General features: G+C 36.9%; 1 protein-coding gene across 1 annotated transcript in view; it reads right to left on the bottom strand.

The window, feature by feature from the left end:
- CPS1 (carbamoyl-phosphate synthase 1) overlaps positions 10,046-22,969 on the bottom strand; it is a 129,049-nt gene continuing 116,125 nt past the window's right edge. Inside the window, 6 exon segments of the mRNA XM_005672159.3 lie at positions 10,046-11,152; positions 11,880-12,009; positions 13,660-13,772; positions 14,509-14,531; positions 14,534-14,567; positions 21,296-21,394. Coding sequence (XP_005672216.2) covers positions 11,054-11,152; positions 11,880-12,009; positions 13,660-13,772; positions 14,509-14,531; positions 14,534-14,567; positions 21,296-21,394 — 498 coding nt within the window. The 3' untranslated portion in view covers positions 10,046-11,053.

Genomic DNA, 22,969 nt, shown 5'->3' with positions numbered 1-22,969 from the left:
CTCTCTACATTGATTTTTAGGTACCTCTGTGCTGGAGAGCACAAACATGGCAAAACATTTCAAAATTCTTTCTGATTTGATCAGATCCTATTGTGAGTTAACTGTTGTGAGATCTTCATCCCTTGAAAGTGTATTAACGAGGATGTTATGGATTTAATTACCTGTCTATTCACAAAGGGTTAAGCTGACCCCCAGAAATCAGCAATTTGTTCTTAATATACCTGCTATGTACCAGGTATATTCCTAGAGCAGTCTACATGGATTATCTTATTTTTCTGAATTACAATTCTATAAACTAGGTACTATTACTGTCCCCTCTTTTCTTCAATAAAGAAACTGAAGCAGAAGAAGTTTACATAGTTTGCCTGAAGTCATGCAGCAAGTCAGTGGTTGACGCATGCTTCAAACCCAAGAAATCCAGATTTTAGTCATTATGCTCCAGTACCCTCAACTTGGGTAGAGGGTAGAAGAAGAACACGTAATGTACACTTATTTCTCTAAAGCCCATCATGTGCTTACTGTCGCAAAGCACTGTGGTAAAATCCTATGTGTGTATACTCTATGTAGGTGCCTTTTAGTAGATCATGTCCAAAATAATTGTTATTGCCAGGCTGACATCGTCTGCTCCTAGTTGTAGCTATACAACTGCTTCAGAACTTCCTGTCTGTTTTATAAACCTAATCCAAACAGATCTTTCTGGCAGTGATTCTGTTTTCCATTTCAGTCAGTCAAAATTACTGTTATTACAGATCTTGATCCAGTTGACTTTAAAGCACCACCTAGCCTTCAACAACAAAATATTACTTTGTGCTACAGGAAAGCTGAGTATGTCTTCAAGTAAGAAAGTGCTGTTCAGACACTGTTGATGAGATTTGCACTGTGAATGGTGTTTACAGCCATGATGGCGACAATGCATGGAAGTCTTCAGGCTTTGAATCAATTGAAATTATTTTCAAGTTATGTAATTGGAGTTAGAGGTGTTTGATTAATTAAATACAGCTATAAATCTTTGCTACTTCTCCCATTGAAAGGTGGAGTTTAATTTCTCTCTCTTCTTACATATGAACCTGATTAATGATGTATTTGATGAATTTCAATGCAGTAAAAGTGATATTCTGAGAGTTCCAAGGATAAGGTCATAAGACTTTCACCTTCCATTTAGATCTTTCAAAGACTTACCCTTGGGGAAGCCAACTGATATGTGAGAAGTTCAGTTTCCCTGAGATCACCATGATGGAGAGGCCAGATGTAGGCACTCTGGTTGACAGCCTCAGCTGAAGCCATACTTCCATTCATTCTTTCCAAGGCATGTGAGTGAAGCCATACTGGACCTTCAAAACCAGCCCAACTGTAGCTAAATACACAAAGTAAGCTCAACCAATGCCAGAAAGGCAGACAAATAAAGAGCCAAATCTGGTCCAAATATCTAACCTACGTACATAACTATGGATATAATCAAATAGTTGTTTTAAGCCACTGAGTTTGGGGTAGTTTGTTATGCAGCAATAGATAGCCACAACAGAAAAAGTAAATGGCTCTGCCACAAAGGACTTAAACCTGACATTCACATTCTATCATCACAAAGCTTTAAATTTCCTAAGCTCTAAAGAAGTCATCTCATATACATAAGCAGATTTCACTTCCACATTGGAATCCAGCTAAAAAAACATGGACCTCTGACTCGCCCCTATTACTGGCCCCTCAGAGTACACCTCCAGTGTATTGAGAAATGAGTCCATGTAAGCTGGCTGCTTTGCTGGCAGAATTCATCGTCCTCTGGGTCCTCCGAAAGCTTTCAGCTCCCATAGCTTCTAACTGTAATTCACAGTTTCATTAGCCTTTCACCTGGACGCAAATCAATTCACGTGACTGTATAAATACAGAGATAACATCCAACTCTTCCTTTGTCCATTTCTCCTGCCCTCCTCTCAAATCCTTTATCTTTCTCTTGCTTTTGTTTACTCCCTCTCCTGAAACTGCATCTCCTTCCCAGACCTACTGCTTCTCTCTACCTCTCCTTTCACACCGACATGAACTTGGGCCATGACTTTGCCTCTCTTCATATCTGTAAATTAGGGATCCGTGAACATTAAAAATAGGTCATATAATTTAAATGTTGGCATAGCACATGATACAGAATAAATGCTCAAACTATGTTTGCCTTCACTAATATCATTACTATTATTCTTCTGTCTAAAGCAATAGAGGTCCTGGCAGTCAACTCATGCCAATAAACACTTGTTAGACTAGCAACTGCTACTGCATGCCATGACTCCTTCCCATAAGAATCTGAATTCTGGCTCAATGGTAATGAACCCGACTAGTATCCATGAGGACATGGATTCAATCCCTGGCCGTGCTCAGTGGGCTAAAGGATCTGGCATTGCTATGAGCTCTGGTATAGGTCACAGATGCAGCTCGATCTGGTATTGATGTGGCTGTGGCATAGGCTGTCAGCTGCAGCTCTGATTCAACCCCTAGCCTGGGAACTTCCATATGCTGCAGGTGCAGCCCTTAAAAAACAAAATAGAATCTAAATTCTATTCGGGCCCCTCAGAACCACTTCTGCCATAATCAAAGCCTTCGAATCAAAGTAACTGCACTTCCCAGAAAATCATAGCATGTCCTGGTGTAAGTATGATATCCAAACTCAGCCTACAAAGAAACTATTTGCCAAACTGTCACTGAGGTCATTCTAGAAACCCAAATTTGTGCAACTAAATTACTATTTATAATTTCATGGTTTTGTTCAATATGATTATGTTATTTCTGATGGACACATCAAGTTGTTTTAAATTGGGTGAATCTGATTTGCAGAATATTACAGTGGGAAAAAATAAATTAAAAATAAATAAATAAATAATAAAAAATAAAATAAAATAAAATTTGTTATCTTAGTCCAAGTAGTATAATATGACACTGGAATACATTTCAGTGTCATATTACATCAATATCAATATGATATACAAATATCAACCTAGAAAAACAATTGTCAATTTTATCTTCCTAGAATATCTTTTTATTCAGAGATCACTAAATATTTTACATTGCATGAATTTCACTTTTATGTTGCAAAGAGGTAATCAATAACTATTAGAATTTCCTTTTTAGGGCTCTTTTTCAGGGCTCTTTTCCCCCCAGAATCTAATAAATATTTAGTAAGATATGTACTTATAACTGATTTCTTTCCAATCTTTAAAACTAAATATAAAAGTGCCTTCTAGACATCTCCATTTAGATGTTACAAAACAATAACAACAGCATCAGTAGTAATAATAATGGCTAGCACTTATCATAGCACTTACTCTGTATCCAGCACTTCTTGATGTATCTAATTTACATTTTCTCAGTCTTATCATCACAACAATCCTACAGATAGGTATTTTATTCCCATTTCACAGAGGAAACTGAAGTACGAAAAATTTAAATAACTTACTCAGGATCACACAGATACTGAGAGTCCGAGCTTGGATTCAAACCCAAGAAGACCAGGTCTGGGGTCTGGTTTTAACGACGGACACCTGGAACTCTTGTGCCTAAGAGAGAATTCACCATTTCCAGCCATAAACCCACTCTGACACCTGGGTTCACTAGTGCCAAAAATATCACCTGACCTCTCACCTGTTTCCTCAGGCAAACAAGGAGTTCTGAATCTAAATCCTCTCACCCATCCAAACCCCTCATGACAGTTCTTCCTCCCAAATAACATTTTCCAAACTGGTTTCTCTTTCTCGCTCTGGTCCAGGTGACTCTCTTGCTCTCTCTCTCTTGATCATTGCATTAGCCTCTTGTCTGTCTGCAATCTTGCTTCATTCAATCCATTCTCCATTCTGTAATCAAGGTGAGTATTTCAAACACGAGAATAATTATGTGACCTTTGAACTTAAAAACAACAGCTTCCTTTTATCTTTAGCAAAGTGTTCAAATTTTTTAACGCGGCTTACAGGGCACTTAGGGTTTAGTCTGTGCTATTTCCCACCCTCACCATCAAACCTGCACGCGCAATTCTCTAGTCACACTCAGCTTCCTTTGACTCTTCAAAAGCTGAATGTTTTCTTTGCCTCGGGGTCTTTGCGCACATTATTTTCACTGTTCGTTCTCACTGTAAAATACACCACACTTCTTCACCTGGCAAATTCTTACTTATCCCTTGGGGTCCAGTTTAGATGTTAGTTCCTTATGCAACCTGCCCTGATCTGCTCCAGGCATGTGTTCATATAGCCCTTAAACTTCCCTTACTAAAGCATTAATCAAATTCTAGTATAATATTTTTTTTTGACTTTCTGCTTTCACCGCTAAACTGTGAGCTTCATAAGTACACATCTACTTTATTTTCTTTATAGATACTCAATGAATATTCATGAAATTGATGAATACATTTAAGACACAGAGGGCTAAGAAAAGTGATACAAAGATATATACAAGAAACTACATACTCATAAATTGTGTATTTTCTACCCCAAAATAGATTTGCATAAACAGTCTGTGTGAAATATTCTATAATAGGCATTTTAAAGATAAAAAAGGAACAAAATACAATGGAGAAAAAATAAGTGAAGTTATAGATTAAACATAATTTTTGGAGGTTGATAAATATGCGCTTATTTAATATCATGGTCATGAAGATATACACAAGTATTCATAAAATTAATGAAACAATAACCAAGACTGAAGAGAATTCTATTGATCTTGAGAAGCTGATTGAAGATTTTGAAAAATTAATGTTTACGGAGTTTCCTTTACAAACTCTCTGGCTTCTTGCATAGATCAAGACTGAAATGAAGATCAGAGGTGCTGGAGTTCCCATTGTGGCTCAGCAGTAATGAACTCAACTAGCATCCATGAGAAAGTGGGTTTGGTCCCTGGCCCTACTCAGTGGGTCTGGGATCCCGGCATTGCCGTGAGCTGTGGTGTAGGCTGCAGCCATGGCTCAGATCCCCAATGCTGTGGCTGTGGTGTAGACTGGCAGCTGCAGCTCCGATTTGACCCCAAAGACCAAAGGCCCAGTGTAAACTAGATCAAGCTCCTGCAAGTAAAGGAGAAGATAGGAACCTACAACTCAAAGGGAAGACAAGATCAAACACTTCTCACCACATTTTTTAAAATAAAATTGTGTGGATTCAGTAGTTTTGAGCACCTATTGTAATTTAAGTTCCAGGGCAATAATAATTGATAAGACAAATACATCTCTACTTTCCATAGATGTGGAAAAGTACCAGAGACTCGTGATTGGCTTTCAGTCCTAAGTTTCAGTTTGAAGAAAATGGGTACTGAAATGATCTGGAATTATTTATAGTGCGGTAACCTCAACGGATCAAAGAAAACCATCAGTGACTAAAAGCAACCATGTGGACATTAGTACAAATACAGTAACCGAAGAACCATGTGTTTCATGTACTTCTGAAAATAAGTTTCAAATCAGCCTTCCAGAGAGATTAGCATGGCAAAACCCAAATAGGGTAAGCCAGGGACCATTCCCTGACATTTGTAAGTCTTTGGGACCCAAAAGATCCCCAGATTCCTACAGAACCAGACAGTAGAGCGAATGGGGTACTTCTGAGGAAAATAGGACTTCACACAGTACACCAAGACAAGTAATGGTAGACTTAGTACAAGGTGATTTTTTACTCTGAAGTCTCCCCCCTTAATATTGGGAAAGTCAATTCAGTGCTGTTTATCTTATTCCAATATAATGAATAAAGGATGAATCTAATTGACGTCAAATACGCATGCCTCATGGTTTTAAAAAAATCTCTAAAACTCCTCCTCACTCACATCTTAACTGCAACAATACCATTTTCCCCCAGAGCTTCCTATATATTTTAATTATGAGTGGGAAGAAAAGTATATCAAACCTTGCAAATAACATGACATTATGTCCTCAGTTTAATTAGAAAACATTCTTTAAAAAGGATCCATATGTAAATCCTCTTGAATGGAGAGATTAAAACGAATGTTACAGTCTAATTAAATTATTCCGTATAAATTTCGTTTGCAGCATTCTATGTGGAAATTTGTAGAGAGTTATGGGAAACACTTAGCAGAATATTTCTGTTATGCTAATGACCTCAAAACCCTACCATATTTCATCCTTCAGGATCTTGCATAAGGAGGTGGAAGGGAGACTATGAAGATTACTGAATGTGCTTGAATTTCAGAAGGAAAAATGTAGTTATCTAGAGAATGTATTTTTAGAATGTACTTTTATTAATGAAATGCATTTTCAAGTTATTTCTTTTTTTAATAACACGTTTTGAGCTTTTAGATTCTCCTTTCTTCATGCTGATATCTTTCTTGTCTGACTTCATTGAGGCTGCCAATAGCACTAAGCTTTGTGTGGGAAGCTGTCATCTGGGAACACAACATCTTTGGCTTTTTTGTGAGATTGCCGGTGATGCTTCCTTTGATGAACAAAAGCACTTCTCTGGGGTTTGTGTGTTTCTTCTAGGAAACACCTTAAAGAAATAATTAGCTAGGCTGGAGTTTCAGGAGAGAGAAAGTGAGCCTTTACTGCTACCAGAAAAGCCTATTTTTTGTTTTGTTTTGTTTTGTTTTGGTCAACAATCAATAGTTTCCTTTGTGAACACCGGTCCTTTATAAAATGAAAGTTGTAGAGACTCAAAAAATGGTCTTTAAGTAACAAGGGGCACTCACAAATTGTGCTAATTTTGACTTGCTGTTTTTTTTCCCCCCCATTACTGCATTGATCTCAACAGCTGTAGGTACTTAAACTCGCTTTCTGGAACCCTTGCTCCCTACATTATGCACAAGAGCAGAAGTAGGGACAATTATTACCAATTTTTCACAGAGCCCAGGGAGCCACTCGAGAGGAGGATAGACATTCTTCCCCTGCCACCTTCCCTTCACACTTTCCAATTGCGACAGCATCTCATAAAATAGCACAGTAATATTCATTAGGAAAAATAGAATTTTTATATGTGAGAACAAAGGAAAGAGACGCTATAAGAGAAAGAAGGGAAAGTTAAGCTAGTCTTTTCAAGCTAAGGGTGTCTCAAATGATATGTAATGAAAGGTCTTTGTGAGTTTGATTGGATGTATGTGAGCATTTGCGACACCTGTGCCTGCAGGGGGCCGCACCAGCAGCCAAATGGTAATACTGGTGTGTAATTACAGAGCACTTAACTGCATTCAGCCATGGTTTGTTTCTCTGATAATTTCCACTTTCATTGTTCAAGAGGCTGTGGACACTGTAGAAGCTGAGGTTCAAGTACCTGCAGCTGTTGAGATAAATGAATGTAGTAGCTGTTTTTAAAGTTTCCAATAGGAATGCTGTTTAAAAGGTAAGTTTGACAGAAGTACAGTTAAAATATTCTACTTACCTTTCCAAAGACATAAAATCCTTTACCTCTAACTGGATCATTCTTTAGTCCTCTTTCTTCCTCATTTCACAAGTTGGCTGAGCTCCTTTTCCCCCCATAAGTAAAGCTGGTTTCTCCTTGCATGCTAATAAATTCTCAGTGTGGAAAAAGCTACTTCGATTTCTATTCAGCTCTGCAGGCATAGCCCCTATGTTGTCTGCACTTGTGATATATAATGGAATCTGACATTTTAAAATGTGTTAACCTATTTATATAAAAGAATAAAAATGTTCCAAAAGGACCGAGACTTGCCAAATCTGAACACTATTCTGCTTTCATTTTCTTGGATTTCCCACCTCCAAATTCTTGAATGTGTTATTTATTTGTGTTTAATTCTTCTTAAAGTTTGGAACATTAGAAAATACAAATGTAATAAAAACAAAAAATTAATATAATTTCATTTTCAGCACCATGGAGAGAGTATATATTGTCCTGTTTTCCAAAGACTTTATTTCAGGAACAAAAATATGGAGATCATCTAGAAACAATGCTGCTGGATTATTCCTACTTTTCTCATTTTACTGTACTTTGCAAATATCTTGCTCAATTTAATATGAAAATTGACAGCCTTTATTAAATTTCCACAATACCAAAACTTAACTACTGCTTTGAACTTTTGATACTTTCAGCAAGCAATTCTTGTTTGTTGCAAATTATGAGTTATATTTCTATATTGGTTACTAGTGGTCTGCTTACTTTTTGTCAAAGTGTTGGTCAAAGTGAACTTTTTCTCTCTCTCTGAGTGTGTATATATGTGTTTTTAGATAGGTGGGTTGATTGATAGAGCAATAATAAATTAAATGTGGTAAAATATTACCAATAGGTAAATCTGAATAAAGGGAATACTATTTTGATATTGCAATTGTTAAGTCCAAACATTTCTTTTCTTTTTTGTTTTTTTTTTTGTTTTGTTTTGTTTTAGGGCCGTACCTGCAGCATATGGAGGTTCCCAGGCTAGGAGTCCAAGCAGGTCTGTAGCCACCAGCCTATTCCACAGCCACAGCAACACAAGAGGGGAGCCACGTCTTCAACCTACACCACAGCTCACCACAACGTGGAGCCTTAACCCACTGAGCGAGGCCAGGGATCGAACCTGCATCCTCATGGATGCTTTTCGGGTTTGCTAACCACTGAGCCACGACGGGAACTCCCCAAACTTATTTCTAAGTAAAAGTTTTTAAAACTTCTCTATGGTTTAAACATGTGCAACTAAGAATTCAGTCTCAACCTCTGTCCTTAGCCCTTTCTCTTCACACATGCCCTGAGCTCGAGTTTTGCCAACTCTTACAATATCCACAAATAAATATGTGCATCCTCTAGTCTACCTGGGGAAATATAGCACAATGGACAAGACAACACCTGAAGCCATCTCCCCAAAAAAGCCTTTCCCTAATCTCTTCAATCAAGTTAAGTATTTTCTTCACTATGAGAAATGATTTTTTTTACATATCTGTCTTCATTAGAATACAAGATATATATATATATATATATATATATATATATATATATATAAAGAGACTGCATTTTGTGTGACCCTGGGCATGTAACTTGACTTCTGAATGCTTCAGTTTCTTTATTTATAATATGAAAATGATAACACCTACTCATAGAGATATTCTGAGGATTAAATGGATTGATTCATGTAAAAGACTTAGACCTACCTAAACAATAGCAAGTTCTTCATAATGTTACTTATTATGATGATGCTGGTGTTGTGATGGTGCAAGTAATATAGCATCAGAAAAATACCAGAATAATAGATGCAGGAGGGATCATGGTACATTTGACACTAAAACTTGCATTAAATATTTTAGGTGAGTATGGATAATCAGGGAATACATTAATATAATATTGTGGGGAAGAAGGAATGAAGGTCTCAACCACAGTGATAACAAGAGGAAAAGGTAAAAATGAATTTGAAAATATTTCGTGTAGATCTCTATCAAGGGAAGGGAAAAAGCCCTCCTTATTACCTTAGAAACCTCACGAAGCCGCATTTTTGCTGGTACAGTATTTTGCTGGTACAGTATTTCTAGGGTACAGTATCACCTCGGCCACTGGCACTATTAGACAATATGGATCAGCCTCTGATTGGGTTTCAAGTACTTTTCTTTATGTTATGCAAGACCTTTTTTAAAAGTTTATTATATATGTGTGGCAATCTTTAGTCAGTGTATGATTATAGCTAAGTATTTGAAAGGATCTTTTTAATGAGATTTATAAGCAAGGGAGAAGAAAAATAAAACAGTTTAAGCTTCATTGTTATTATTATTATTTTGCTTTTTAAGGCTACACCCACAGCATATGGAAGTTTCCAGGCTAGGGGTCGAATCGGACCTATGGCTGCCAGCCTACACTACAGCCACAGCAATGCAGGATCCAAGCCGCATCTGCAACCTTCACCACAACAATGCCGGATCCTTAACTCACTGAGCGAGGCCAGGGATCAAACCCGCACCCTCATGGGTACTAGCTCGATTTGTTGCCACTGTGCCACAGTGGGAACTCCTGCTTCATTATTTTTAATATTAATTTGCTCATACTTTGAAAGGCTTTGTATAGAAAAAGGAAAAAGATGTAATCCTGAATCAAAACCCTGTTTCATCAGAGAAATGAACAGATATTGTGTATCAATGAAGAATAAATAAATAAGTGCAAGCATACAGTTATCTTGCTTCTTGATAGCATTTTATTTAAGAGTTCACAATTAGAGCACTTGGAATAACATAAAAAGTTTAAAGTGATGAAGGCTTCCCTGTAGGGAGGCCTTTTCATATATGTAAAAGAAAGAGAACCTTATGCTTAAAATGCATAAAACTCACATCGTAGTGTGGGACTCAGTAGATCAACAAAATCCATAATCTGAAGGAAATGAACATAACTTACAAGTTATTCCAAAATTGTCAGGAAGGAGGAGGTAGGTGGCAGAGACGGTATAAATTTGAAGATTTTACTTGGCTCAGGTTAAAAACCCAAAGAAAAAGAAGAATAAAACCACCTCAGCGATATCTACCATCTGCTGACATACTACAAAACACAAAACTGCAAACCAGTGTCCTTTAAAGAAATCTATACTATAAAGACCTCTGTCACACTTCTCAAATTCAGCCCTGTGGGAAGGGACAATGATATTCCTAGATGATATAGATAAAATGATGATTAAAAAGAATCAATACACAAACAGCATGATGGAGGAGTTCATAAATTAAATCCATTGTTTCATTTTAACCATTTTTATAGTATTCTGCCTTTGTATCCTGAGAATGGCAGATGATATTTAAAAACAATGACAATAGTATCTGTTAGGTATATAGAGAAAGAGCTCAGAAGATAGAACAGCAAACTTTTTCTACCTTGATCCGCATTAATCAGCACCATAAAATGTTAGCTGCAAAGAAGCATGTAGGTAAGGTTTGCCCACCAAAAATAAGGCATCAGTAAATAAAAGAATTCTTGTGAAGAACAGTTACTCGGGAAGGACTCTCAAAGTAAGGTTTTTAAAAAGTGACTGACAACAATTTAATTGTGAGAAAAGAATATTAAGGCATAACTAAGTAAACTGAAATAAAGTTGGATATCAATATTTGTCTCTGGGAAAGAAAGCTGTGAATCAGTTCCTTTGGATAAAAAGTGACTTAGGTTGATTTCAGAATGGAGATGGAGCATCTATTTCTCTATGCTGCTTTTCCAGCACCATACTGCCTGTAGTGGAAGAGACTCTTGGCGTCCACATTGCGAGATTTCTTCACAGCTTCAGCAAAAAGTTTGGTCACCTGAAAATATAAAGGTAGGAATCTTAGCAATACATAGGATATGAAAGTGAAAGTTTAATGAAGCAGGAGTGAAAAGTCACAGTTTCTGTTTCCAATTTTCAAAGGGGCATGGGATGAAAGACACAAATATTTTTTATTTAATGGGGACTTTCTCCTATATCTCAGACCTAACATGAATAAGCCTATTTCCCCTGCCGTCCACAGGGATTCATCCTGACTCGGGGGAAAAAAGTATGATGGGCAGGAAGTTAATGAGTTTTGAAAAACAGTTCTTCTCCCCGAGATAAATTTGGTGGGTCATGTGCAAGAAGAATGGAACATTCTTCCTGCAATCATTTTCTATGAATCGGACAAATTCTTGCACTGTATCTGGATCTTCAATTATCATTAACCTGTTGCTTTTATGCGGAGGCTTTCACTTAGAAACAATGGAATAAAATTGTGTATCTTTATTCCATGCCACACCACATTTTTTGTTCAAAGGATAATGAGAGAAATATGGCTATCCATGGCTCTTGATTATCTCAGCTGCTTGGTCAACAACTGTCCCAGTTAGGCCATGACCTACCATTATAGACCATTTTTTAGATTCTATTTAGAAATCCTTCTCCATACTGAAAGTTACAAAAAAGGGAGAAGGGAGTTGTGCATAGAGAAATGGCCACTCTTCAGGGAAGCACAGAAATAAAAACCCTCATGTCGGCTACACCTGAGCAGAAGAACCTACCTGGAAATTAGTGAGGAGAGCAATTCCACTGTCAACAGCTGTCCTCCGAATCACATAATTATCATGGACAAATTTAGTGTTGTTATTGGGGAGGTTAATCACCAGGTCAATGCTGCCATCTCTAATCAGTCTGGAAGAATAAACAAAATAAACACAAGGTTGCAGGTGACTTTGTATATTTTACAATTAGTTTTTTAAATACAAACATAAATTGCTCTTAGCTGTTTGAATCAATGCCATACTGAGTTGACTGACACTTGCCCTCCTTTATTCCTAAAGAGATGTTCAAATTACACACATTTGGGGGTTATAATTTTGTATTATGTTCTTAAAAGGATTCTGGTGAATGTCTAACTATTCAAACAGAAACATTTGTTTTCTCTTGAAAATGCTACTATTCCATAGCAAGAATTGGCAACTGGATAGACAATTAGTTATTTTACAAGTAGGTGATTCCTCTAGTCTTGAAGGCCATTCCACCCCCAAACTCCCTCTCTCAGACCAACTTTACTTCAATGCTTCCCAGTGCCTCAGTTAACTGTATGAAAATGCAAGTCTGATTTTGAATTAAACCATTTCACATTCTGTCACTGGGCTGCTACACACACTAGGAGACATTTAAATGTCAAAGGCATGAAGTAGTGCTAATTATTGTGTTATAAAGCCCTAAGCAAGGGCTCACAGCATCAATGGAAGTTTACTAAGGTCTGAAAAATTTGCCCTTCTTTTATTAATTTATAATCATTTATAGGTTATTTTCTTAAGAACCCTAATAATTAGTACACTGCATAGAATTTGGCTAACTTAGCCATTCAGTAGGCTGTAACATCCTACAGCAATTGAGAACTATCTCCTACATATCTATACCACATAGTTCTCCAAGTGTTGATGGAATGGTGTCTCCAAAGGCTCACACTGTGTGCTGAAATAATGTCTTATAAAACCCAACGATGACATAGCCTTAGGCATAATCACCAACCTGATCAAAGAATGGCAAATTAGGTTACCCAATAGATGACATTACCATGGTACTCCTCATGGTGTCCTGCATGTAGCAGACCTCAATAAATTGATTCATTGACGCACAACCTCAGTGAAATGCAGCTGTCAATCTTACACCTGATATACACAATATAAGTTTGACATAATATACAAAGTGCTGCATTGCATTCTTCATGCCATCATTCTCATCACTAAGATCTTGGTGTCTGTCAAGGAAAGGATCCGTACTAAGAAATATTTTGAAAGATACTACATATCACCGGTACACATATGGCATTATGTGTTTTATAGTAATAGCAAAGTTCATGAGAAGGAAGCTTACTATCATTCAAAATTGACTCTTTTTTTTTTTTTGTCTTTTTTTCAAGGGCCACACACACAGCATATGGAGGTTCCCAGGCTAGGTGTCCAATCGGGAGCAGTAGCTGCTAGTTTACACCATAGCCATGGCAATGCTAGATCTGGGCCATGTCTGTGATCTATATCACAGCTCATGGCAATGCTGGATCCTTAACCCACTGAGCGAGTCTAGGGATCAAACCTGTGTCCTCATGAATGCTAGTCAGATTCGTTTATGCTGAGCCACAACAAGAACCCTTCCACCCTCGCCTTTTTTTTTTTTTTTTTTTTTTTTTTGTCTTGATGTGTTTTAAATTGGTTGGCTAAGAGACTTTTAGAAGACTTACAACAGGGTAAGGTGATATATTTATATCATACTCATTCCCAGAGTTAATCCTCATCCATTCTGTTATCTCAGAAAACTCTGCCCAGTTCTTACTTTCTGATGGAAGAGAGGCTGGGATTCTGTCCTTCTTGAGACGGCCATGCCACTGGAGTGGCAGGAACATTGTTTGCATTGAGCCAGTCTGATGTGGCTTCTGTGGCAAAGAGCTGCATTTAAAATGGAAAAGTCAGTTACCATATCACAGGGAAAGCTTTTATGGAGCAGAGATGCCCACTGGGACACACGTATCATTTAAAACAGCGCAAAAAAAAAAAATGGTGAATGTGAGATGCAAAATGATGTCAGAAATAGAAATCTGGATTCCATCTCTAGAGTCATGGGCACTTTGAATATTTTTTTCATATTTGGAGTAAGAAAAAAATTAATAACCTCAATTGTAACTGCTTTTGTAGAAGAGAAAAATAAGAGTAATTGATGCCTGAAAATTTGTTGTTATCAGGCCAACAAAGCTGTGTGACTACAGGCCCACCCTGAGCCTTGGGACTCATTTTGTTTTAAAGAACCAAGATTTGTGTGGAAATATCCATGGCAAAGAAGTTTTGCTTGCAATTGTAACAGCTGAAACTATGCCTTCATATGGAAACAGGAAAAAGAAAAAAGAGAAATATATGGAAATGCATTGAAACTTTATTCAAATTCTACGCAAGCAACACTCTAAGTTTATTATAGCTCACAAATTCTATTCAGTTTATGGTAACTGCGTTAAAACTTAAACTAAGTTTCTAATTATTTTATCCACTGAAGTTTTGAAACTATCAATTGAGTTATACTTTCCAGGTGGAGAGGTCCTATTTTGAACTATTGCGTTTCCTAATATTCTTCAATATTCTTTTTTAGATAGAATGCAGACAGAAAAATAACTTAAAAAATAGTATCACGTACCTTGAAGCCTTCATTGTGTAATGTTCAGCCACACCAAGGAATCTTGGACGGAATGATTGCTGAAATTAAAAGAATTTAACAAAATTCACTTTCCAGACATATGTGCTATTAACTTAGTAAGGCAATATGGTATCCTCTCATGCCAAAAAAGGCAATGCCAGGTGTTGCCAGGTACTTTATATTCAAAGACGACAAGTTTTGTCCTTTTCTCCTCCTACAGTAAATATAAGCTCTTACTTATTTTCCAATAAAGATGAAATTCTATCCACACTGTCTTGCTTTCAACTCCCTTATTTTTTTACCCTTCAAATTCCTTTACTCCCTATTAAATCCACTTAATCTCTATCTATAGAGTCAGAGCCACCCCAATTCTGGGCAGACCCTTTTCCTGGTTGGAGAATTTAAAGTCACCCGGATTAGGAGCTCAACACTAACTCAGCCTTGCTGGAGGTTTTGCCTGTTCTAAATTGCTGAATTCTAACTTTGGACTGCACTTTAAGAACTAGGCCTGGTCCTAGTACTTCATGCACAATCCCCTACAACAAGTCAATCACGTGGAACTCAGTTTTGCACTTACTCTAAGACAAAGCATAAAAGAATGGGCTCTGGAGTCACTAAGCTGCACGTCAAATCCTGTCTTTACCATTCATTTGTATGAAAAGTTAATGTTCTTGAACCTTCATTTCTTCATTTGTAAAAAACAGAGAAAAGGAAAATAGTGCATCCACTTCTTAGGGCTCCACAATAAACTGTGAGACCTTGAGCAACTCATTTAACCACTCTATGCTTTACTTTCCTCATCTGTTAAATGCGAATGGCAACAGCATCCACGTCACAAGGTCACTGTGAGTATTTAGTAAGTCCTCCATAAGTGTTAGTATAGTAACTCAGCACAATTACTGGCCCATTAATTTTTTGTTTGTTTGTTTTTTAAGGCTGCACCCACAGCATATGCAGGTTTCAGGCTAAGGTTTGAATCTGAGCTGCAGCTTCCAGCCTACACCACATCCACAGCAACACCAGATCCAAGACATATCTGTGACCTACACCACAGCTCACGGCAACATCAGATCCCTAATCCAAGCAGCGAGACCAGGGATCGAACCCGCATCCTCTAGGACCCTAGTCAGGTTCGTTAACCGCTGAGCCACTAAGGGAACTTCTATTAATAATTCTTATTAAATAGCAATGACTATTATTAAATTAATTGTTTTTTCAGCTTCCCAGGGACTAGTTTTCTGAGCCTGCATCTTAGCTTCCAAGATTGGGTTCCCCTAATGGCTGTAGCACAACACACATGAATTTCTTCCTCACGTGTGTTTTCCTTCCTGACAGTTTTCCTTAACTGTTCAGATATTTTCTTAGCGTTCATTGCTGTGCCCTTCTAGTTTCTGGGTCCTGCCTTCCCTGGATTGACAGTGCCAAAACGTGCCTCCTTCCTGTGAACAAAAGCTGGTATTTGCAAGATAGTAATCAAGGTGAAAGAAAACAAAGCTTAGTGACTACCCAAGGATCAACTCCTGACCTTGACCTCATTAACAGGAGTCTCTGAGTAACCTAGCTGAGTGTGCAAAATTATACAAAGTTACAAACATATCCATTCTGCTTCAAATGAGAAAAGTTTGGTTGTCTTCCTTTGTAAAAATCTTCCAAACAGATGACATAATTTGGTTACTTTGGCAAACGTTTTGTAATCCATTAGAAACTATTAGTAATGGTTGAAAAAAACCATGGATATGATTTTATTTCATAGTTTCAGAGAAACTAAGAATTGTGATAAAACCTATCAAGATCCTTATTACTTGTGATAAAACAATTTTGATAATGTTCAGCCCACAAAGTCTCCTAATATTTACTTGCAGAGACTTTTTGAGGAAAGATCTAAATCCTAGGAAAAGACCCCAAGACTATGTCCAAATATAAAATTCTTTCAGATGCTGGATTTCACAATCCCAAAACCACAGTTTTATGAGAGGAAACTATTAGCAAATAGAAAAGATAAATGAAGCTGGATGAATCTCAGCTAAGGCAGGGGTTATTCATGACAGTTTTCTAGAACACAAATGGTAACCAAACCCAAGATAGTTGCTTTTTACTCCCACTTAGAACTCAACAGGAAGAAATGGACTTAGATGCAAGAAGTTCATGGCTAGACATAAATAAATAAATAAATAAATAGTCAGAGAGTAACTCAGTGACATTAGGGCAATTTAACGAGGTGTGTGGCAGTCTCTTTAAGAAGAGGTTAGGCAGAAGAATAGTACAATCATTTATTCATGTTTGATTCTGCTTGGAAAGCAAGGGACTGAATTAAATGGCGTTTTAGATTTTCTTTCTGTTTTAAGATTCCTTGAAATACAGCAAATATAGGAGAAATATTCTAAATGAATTTCTGAATTTTATCAATCCCCTCTTACATGGAACATCAGAATGTGACCCTCTACTAAACACAGAACAGACTTACGGAAGCACCAAAGCGCATTAGGAAGCTCATCATAAAGGTGACCAACAAACATTTATTGACCAATCGATATATTCATCATGTCCCGAAGGAACTATTTTCATATACTTTTCCCCTAGCAAAAAGTTACTAAGCATATATGGCCATAACGTTAAACCAGTTTTCTAAAATACTATTTCACAAGGATAGTGGTGTTCAAAGTGTTGTCCCTAGAAAATTAGCATCATCTGGGAATTTGTTTAAATTATGAAAATTTGAGCCCCACCCTAGATCTATGGAATCAGGGATTCTGGGAGTGGACGCCAGTAATGTGCATTTTAACAAACCCTCCAGGTGGTTCTGAAGCAGACATAGTTTGGGAATAGGAGGGGGAGAAGGGATACGAGGACCACCCTTCACTCATTTCGTAACTGGAGGTGAGGATGCATTAACTTTGGCCAGAGTCACTATGAAAGAGGTTGAGGGAGGACTTCTAGAAGGCAATTTTTTTTTTTTTTTTTTTTGGCCATTTCAAAGTAAAATAAGTCAGCAAGTCCTCTAAGACCTGCAAACACCAGTTAGAACCTCATTATGGAGCTGTTTCAGTGCTGTCCCCCAAGTGGAAAAGATAAATATCCAACATGACAGTATTGGCAGTTTCCAGCCAGGAAACTACTCTGCCTTCTGGTCCGGGGTGTTGGCTTTCATAGTCACATTATAAACTTCTATCAAACATGTATTGAACACTTGTGACACATAAAATAGCCTCTCTACGAAAAGAAATTACAGCTGTCAGCTTGCATCGGAGTAGCCCCAGATTTAATAGCTGATTGAAAATACCTGGGTAAGAAACCATTCGTTACTAAAGGTGAAAAGTACAAGTTGATTTATTCCCTGGAAAATGTTTTTAAGAAAGAAAGTCCTTTAAAAATGAAATATATATATACATTTAATATTTAAAAATGAAACACTTATATACATATATACATTTCCTCCAATTATCATTTTCACATTAATCCAACTTCTGGCTACAGGACCAAAAACCAAGTTAAGAAGGTGTGATGCCTGTGGACTCTACAGGGACGTCTGGATTGACACCTCAATGGTTTTTCCTAATGATTCTGTATTGAAGATAAAAGGTTATTCATGTCACTTGGAGTTGTCTTTTTCAAATAAAATGCTTGCTTTGTGTTTCTGAGCAATGCTGAAGCACAGATGTCAGGATAGTGCTCTCCACTCCACAAGCATCACCGAATAGCCCAATCAGAGGGGAAAAAACAGCGAGCTCTTGATCTAGCCTAGAGTAAACCATTTATTGTTAAAGGGTGTTCCAAAAAACTTCAAAACAAGGCAGATTGCCTGCTCCTAGCAACTAAAAATAAATCCTGATGGGATGAAAAGAGGCTGGAAATACTGCAGGAAAACCAAAGAAGATTTTGTTGCCACATAAACCTGCATCACACTTTTCTTATATTAGGATCCACGCCTATGGAAAGGCTCCTGGTAGAGAGGACCAAGAGCATATAATAGTTATGCTGACAAACCTCCTTTGACAAAATCTAAATCTTGACTTTTTTCTAAGTCCTAATGACACAAGGTTGATATTATGAACATTTCAAACTTCCCAGGTAATTTGCCTGTAGGATTAACTTTGAGAGGGCAGAAACAGAGGGTCTGCGTGTATAAAGGAGTAGTGTAGGAAAGAGAAGAGAAACAAAAATTAGGAAAACTGAAATATAACCAATGAGCATGTACATGTGTACACACACACAATTTCACGCTAAATAAATGATTTTCTTAAGAAAGCAAAATGCAATTGTGGACTTTCTTTCTTAGTACTTCATTATATAACTCAGCTAAATACCTTCTCTTGTATTTACTGGCCCTAACACTCATTTATATATTAGCAGTACTATTTCAGGTCCTTTTCAGTTATGATTTTATATATTTGAAAGAGTTATGTGAATTCTTGTGGCCAAGCGGAATCATGTTAAATGATTTTTTTAAAGTACAACATATCTTGAAATATGGAATTCTAATTACTTTATCCTTAGTCACTACGATGCTTAGGTAAATATTTGAAATTAGACTTGGTCCTATTCTAACTAAGAAGATGCCCGGGGAGTTACAGCTACTCTCTGATTAGTATATTCTGCCATATTATTCAGTTAAATTTATGACTACACATTTCAAAAAATCACTATAAATGAAATTTATCCATATAGTAATGAAGAGATTATACATTAACTGTAGGTGATAGCAGTTTTTCTTTGCCTCCCATATAAAGTAGGTCAGAAAATAATTCTTGCCCATCTCTAGAAGCTTAGAGTCTTGATGATTAATTTTATCACAGCTGTAAATATTTTATTAAACATAATTTTATTAAATATTTCTTTAAATACACCTTTTAAATTTTATAATTAAAAATGTATACAATTAAATTCTGAACATTATGCATTCATGCACAATGTTTGCATTGTGCAAAATTCATGTACCTGCTAAAATATTGATTCTTAAAAAAAAACACACACTAGAGAGTGGAACTTCAAAGGACAGAACCTCATTGCTTTAAGAAAACTCTTTCTGTTCTTAGAAAAATCCCATTTTTTTCCCATACAAAGCAAAAATTCTGTTCACTGCTGCCAAAATCACACAAGTACTTCATAGGGATCAAATTAATTTCTGCTTTACATTTCCCTGCAGCACTGGAACCAAACAAGGCCCAATTTTATACATCACTGCCTTCTTAAACTGGTATTTTAAAATGTTAGCACTATTATGATTATTTGTGAGGATGGGGACTAAGGGCATGGCCTCCTCTGAATGCCCCCAGGTCTCACATTAAACTTTAAGCCATAACTGGAAGTTGGGCAAATACTCTCATACCTGTGACTTAATAATACTTAATACTCATTTATAATGTGATGAGTCTCTCATATGGTGTGATATGTCTCTAAACTGCCATTAAGCTTCACTATTGCAAGTCATCTTGTTAGCCTCTGTACTAATTATTCACCATCGCCCTTCTGGCACCTTTATGGAAGCAAAATCCCAAGTTACTCTTCATAGAAACTTTTCTGAAGCCACTATCCATCCAGTCTCCAGAGCCTAATTTGCTGATATTAAGGCACCCTAATGAGACAGCATCTATAATAATCACCCACTGACTTGAAAATACCTGGTTCTATTCTATTTTTATTGATTTGTATGTAATTACTCAGGGTTTGAACTTATTAAAAGTATGGCAAGGGTGATATATAAGACCATGTATTGTTTTTAGAGGCTCCAAGAATTACTAATCAAATGAAAATGAATTATCAGTTGGGAAACATCTTGTATTTTTTAGAAAAATTATAAACAAACAGTTTGTACATTCTTGCAATAATTATTCCAAAGAGGAATAAGAGTTTCCTGGATCCCATTTTGCCCTAAGATTTACATTTGACTTGCAATAATAAACCAGTAGTGTCCTTTCTGCTGTATGAAGATAATCACCTACAATTACTTTACCCTATTTTGACTTAGGGTACTTCCTGTTTCAAGAACCTCCACAGTATGCTGTGGGAGGTGCTGACTTTCTTAAGCTATTAAGTCACTACCCATTAAGAACTTTTAATTAGTCGTGAAGCATCAGACTAAGGAAATTTCTCAAACAATGCCCATGTCTTCTTCAACTTTGAATCTTTGACATTTAACTGAAATTGAAAAGTGAATGGATAAATATAAGGAAGGAAGTAACAAAAGGTCAGGAAAGGATAAGATGACTTTGGTTTGGGATGTTTTGGGTTAGAAACATTCAGATAGAAGTATCCAGCAGAATGTTGGAAATAGCGGATGGATAAGGACAAAGATTAAAAGTTGATAGTTTTAGATAGGAGAGTGGATAGCATAGACATGAATGAGCAAAGGGAAAAGTCAAGAGAAAGAGATAGACATGGACATAAATGCAGAAAGAAGAGGTGAGACCCACCTTCCTTATGGAAAGCCGTATGTTCAGAGGCTAAGGAGGTAGAACTAAGAGCAAAACATAGAAAAGACGTAAGCAAGGAATAGAAGAAAGTCCTTTTTAAGGTACCCTAAATCCCATTCAGAATAAATACCCCTTCACTAGAGACTTTTTCTTCCTGTTTGGTTTATTCACTTATTTGTATTGGCTGCTGCAGTGCAAGAAGGCAAAATCAGGGTACATTCAGAGAACAAATGTCCATTCTTTCTTTCTAAAAGTTGCTGTTTTCTTAGTGGAACTTTTTAAACAAATCTCCCTCTTTTATACCACCATTAAAGTCCTTTCCCCCAGCCACTCCCAGCATGTGCCCGCCGGCATGCACACAACCACACACCATTTACCTGGATTCCAATCAGGATTCCTTTCTGGGGTATCTTAAATCCTGTGGAAAGCATTGCCTTTAGGAAAGCTGTATGAATGCCTTCACCAAAGCAAGCCACCTGTTTAGAATAAATGAAAAAAATAAAGTAAAAGGAAGCAAATGATAGTCAACCAACCTTACAAAAAAACAAACACAAATGGAAAGTTATAGGTTCCTATGCCAAATATTGTTGAGTTGCCTAAAGACCATGCAATCTGAGTCCAGGGATGAAAAGTCTGGCTAGGGTAGATGTATCTTATGTTTTTAATTAAGCATAATGAATGAAGAAGCAATTATTTCTCTATCCAATAACACTCCACAGAGCAACATAACTGAATTCTACTGTGAGATATTTGGATACAAATTACAGCTTCTGGCCCATAATGTGGTTAGTTACCAAATGTTAATGTGACTTAATGTTTAAATAAACAGTATATGTCTTATATGCTATGTATCATTGTATGAATTCACGAGTCAGTAGCACAAAGGCATAACCACTGATCAATCGGTTAGGAGAAATTTCATTCATCTAATGAGAAAGCCTTGTGAGAAATTCAGTAAATCTAAGAAAATCTCAAAGGAGCTTGTTCTTTGTATTAATATTATTATTATTTTCATAAAATTAACCAAAATGCCTTACTACCAGTCCTGAATACTACCGCCAAACACACAAAAAAATTCCAAATTAACATATACTGTTAGGATATACAGAGGCTTCCTCTAGGGTTACTGTGCTACAATAGAAGTACAAGTCAGATGGCCACGACAGCTTTAGAATAAAGGTATATCTGAACATGAGCGGAGTAGATTCTGCCACACACATTATCATTTGGCACAGGTACAGAACCACCACTATAAGTAAATAAAGCCAATGACTAAATTCATTCTTTAAACAAATGACTCCCTTACTGTCAAAGCCAAGTTCTCACGACCATGATTTTCAGTTGACCACCAGGACACGCTGCTTTTCTTTCACCAAAAGTGAACATTTTGGTCAAGTGGCTAGCCAACTTAGGTAATGTTAACCCAAGTTAATGAGACCCAAATTCTACTGAAGAAACCTAGGCAATTCCATCATAAGTGTAACATACAACAACACACAAGAGGTTTCAGCAGTTTACCACAAAACAAACAAACAAAAACACAGAAAGCAGTTAAACATGTAAGTAAAGATTAGGACTAACAACCCCACCTCGCCACTAGGAAAGCTAAAGGTTTATTTATTCCCATGATAAGCCATGTAAATTCTGAAAATGTCTCTATAGCATAACTGAGATTTCACTAAGCTGGAATTATTATTTTTATTTCAGTTATGAAACAAGTTTTATAACATCACACTTGGAAATATGACTCTAATAATGGAAGAAGAAGTATCTCTCTGTGCTTCTGAAACAGGTACAAGAAAGGTGGGGCTGAATTTCTAATTCTTTCATATTTTCATATTTCATTAACTCCAATAATGTATGTCTGGAGGCAGAATGGACATAGGTGCTGAAAATAGATGCACCACCCAAACAGTACAGAGGAAAACAAATCTTTTCCTGATCTGAACCCTGGGCAGATTGGAAACAGCCCTGCTACTGAGTGACCATGGGATCAAGATGAAGATCAAGGGTGTCTTCTTAAAGAGCAAAGAAATATAACATAGATCCCT

Source organism: Sus scrofa, chromosome 15 (genome assembly GCF_000003025.6).
Source record: "Sus scrofa isolate TJ Tabasco breed Duroc chromosome 15, Sscrofa11.1, whole genome shotgun sequence".
Taxonomy (NCBI): domain Eukaryota; kingdom Metazoa; phylum Chordata; class Mammalia; order Artiodactyla; family Suidae; genus Sus; species Sus scrofa.
This window is presented reverse-complemented; position numbering and strand designations above follow the sequence as displayed.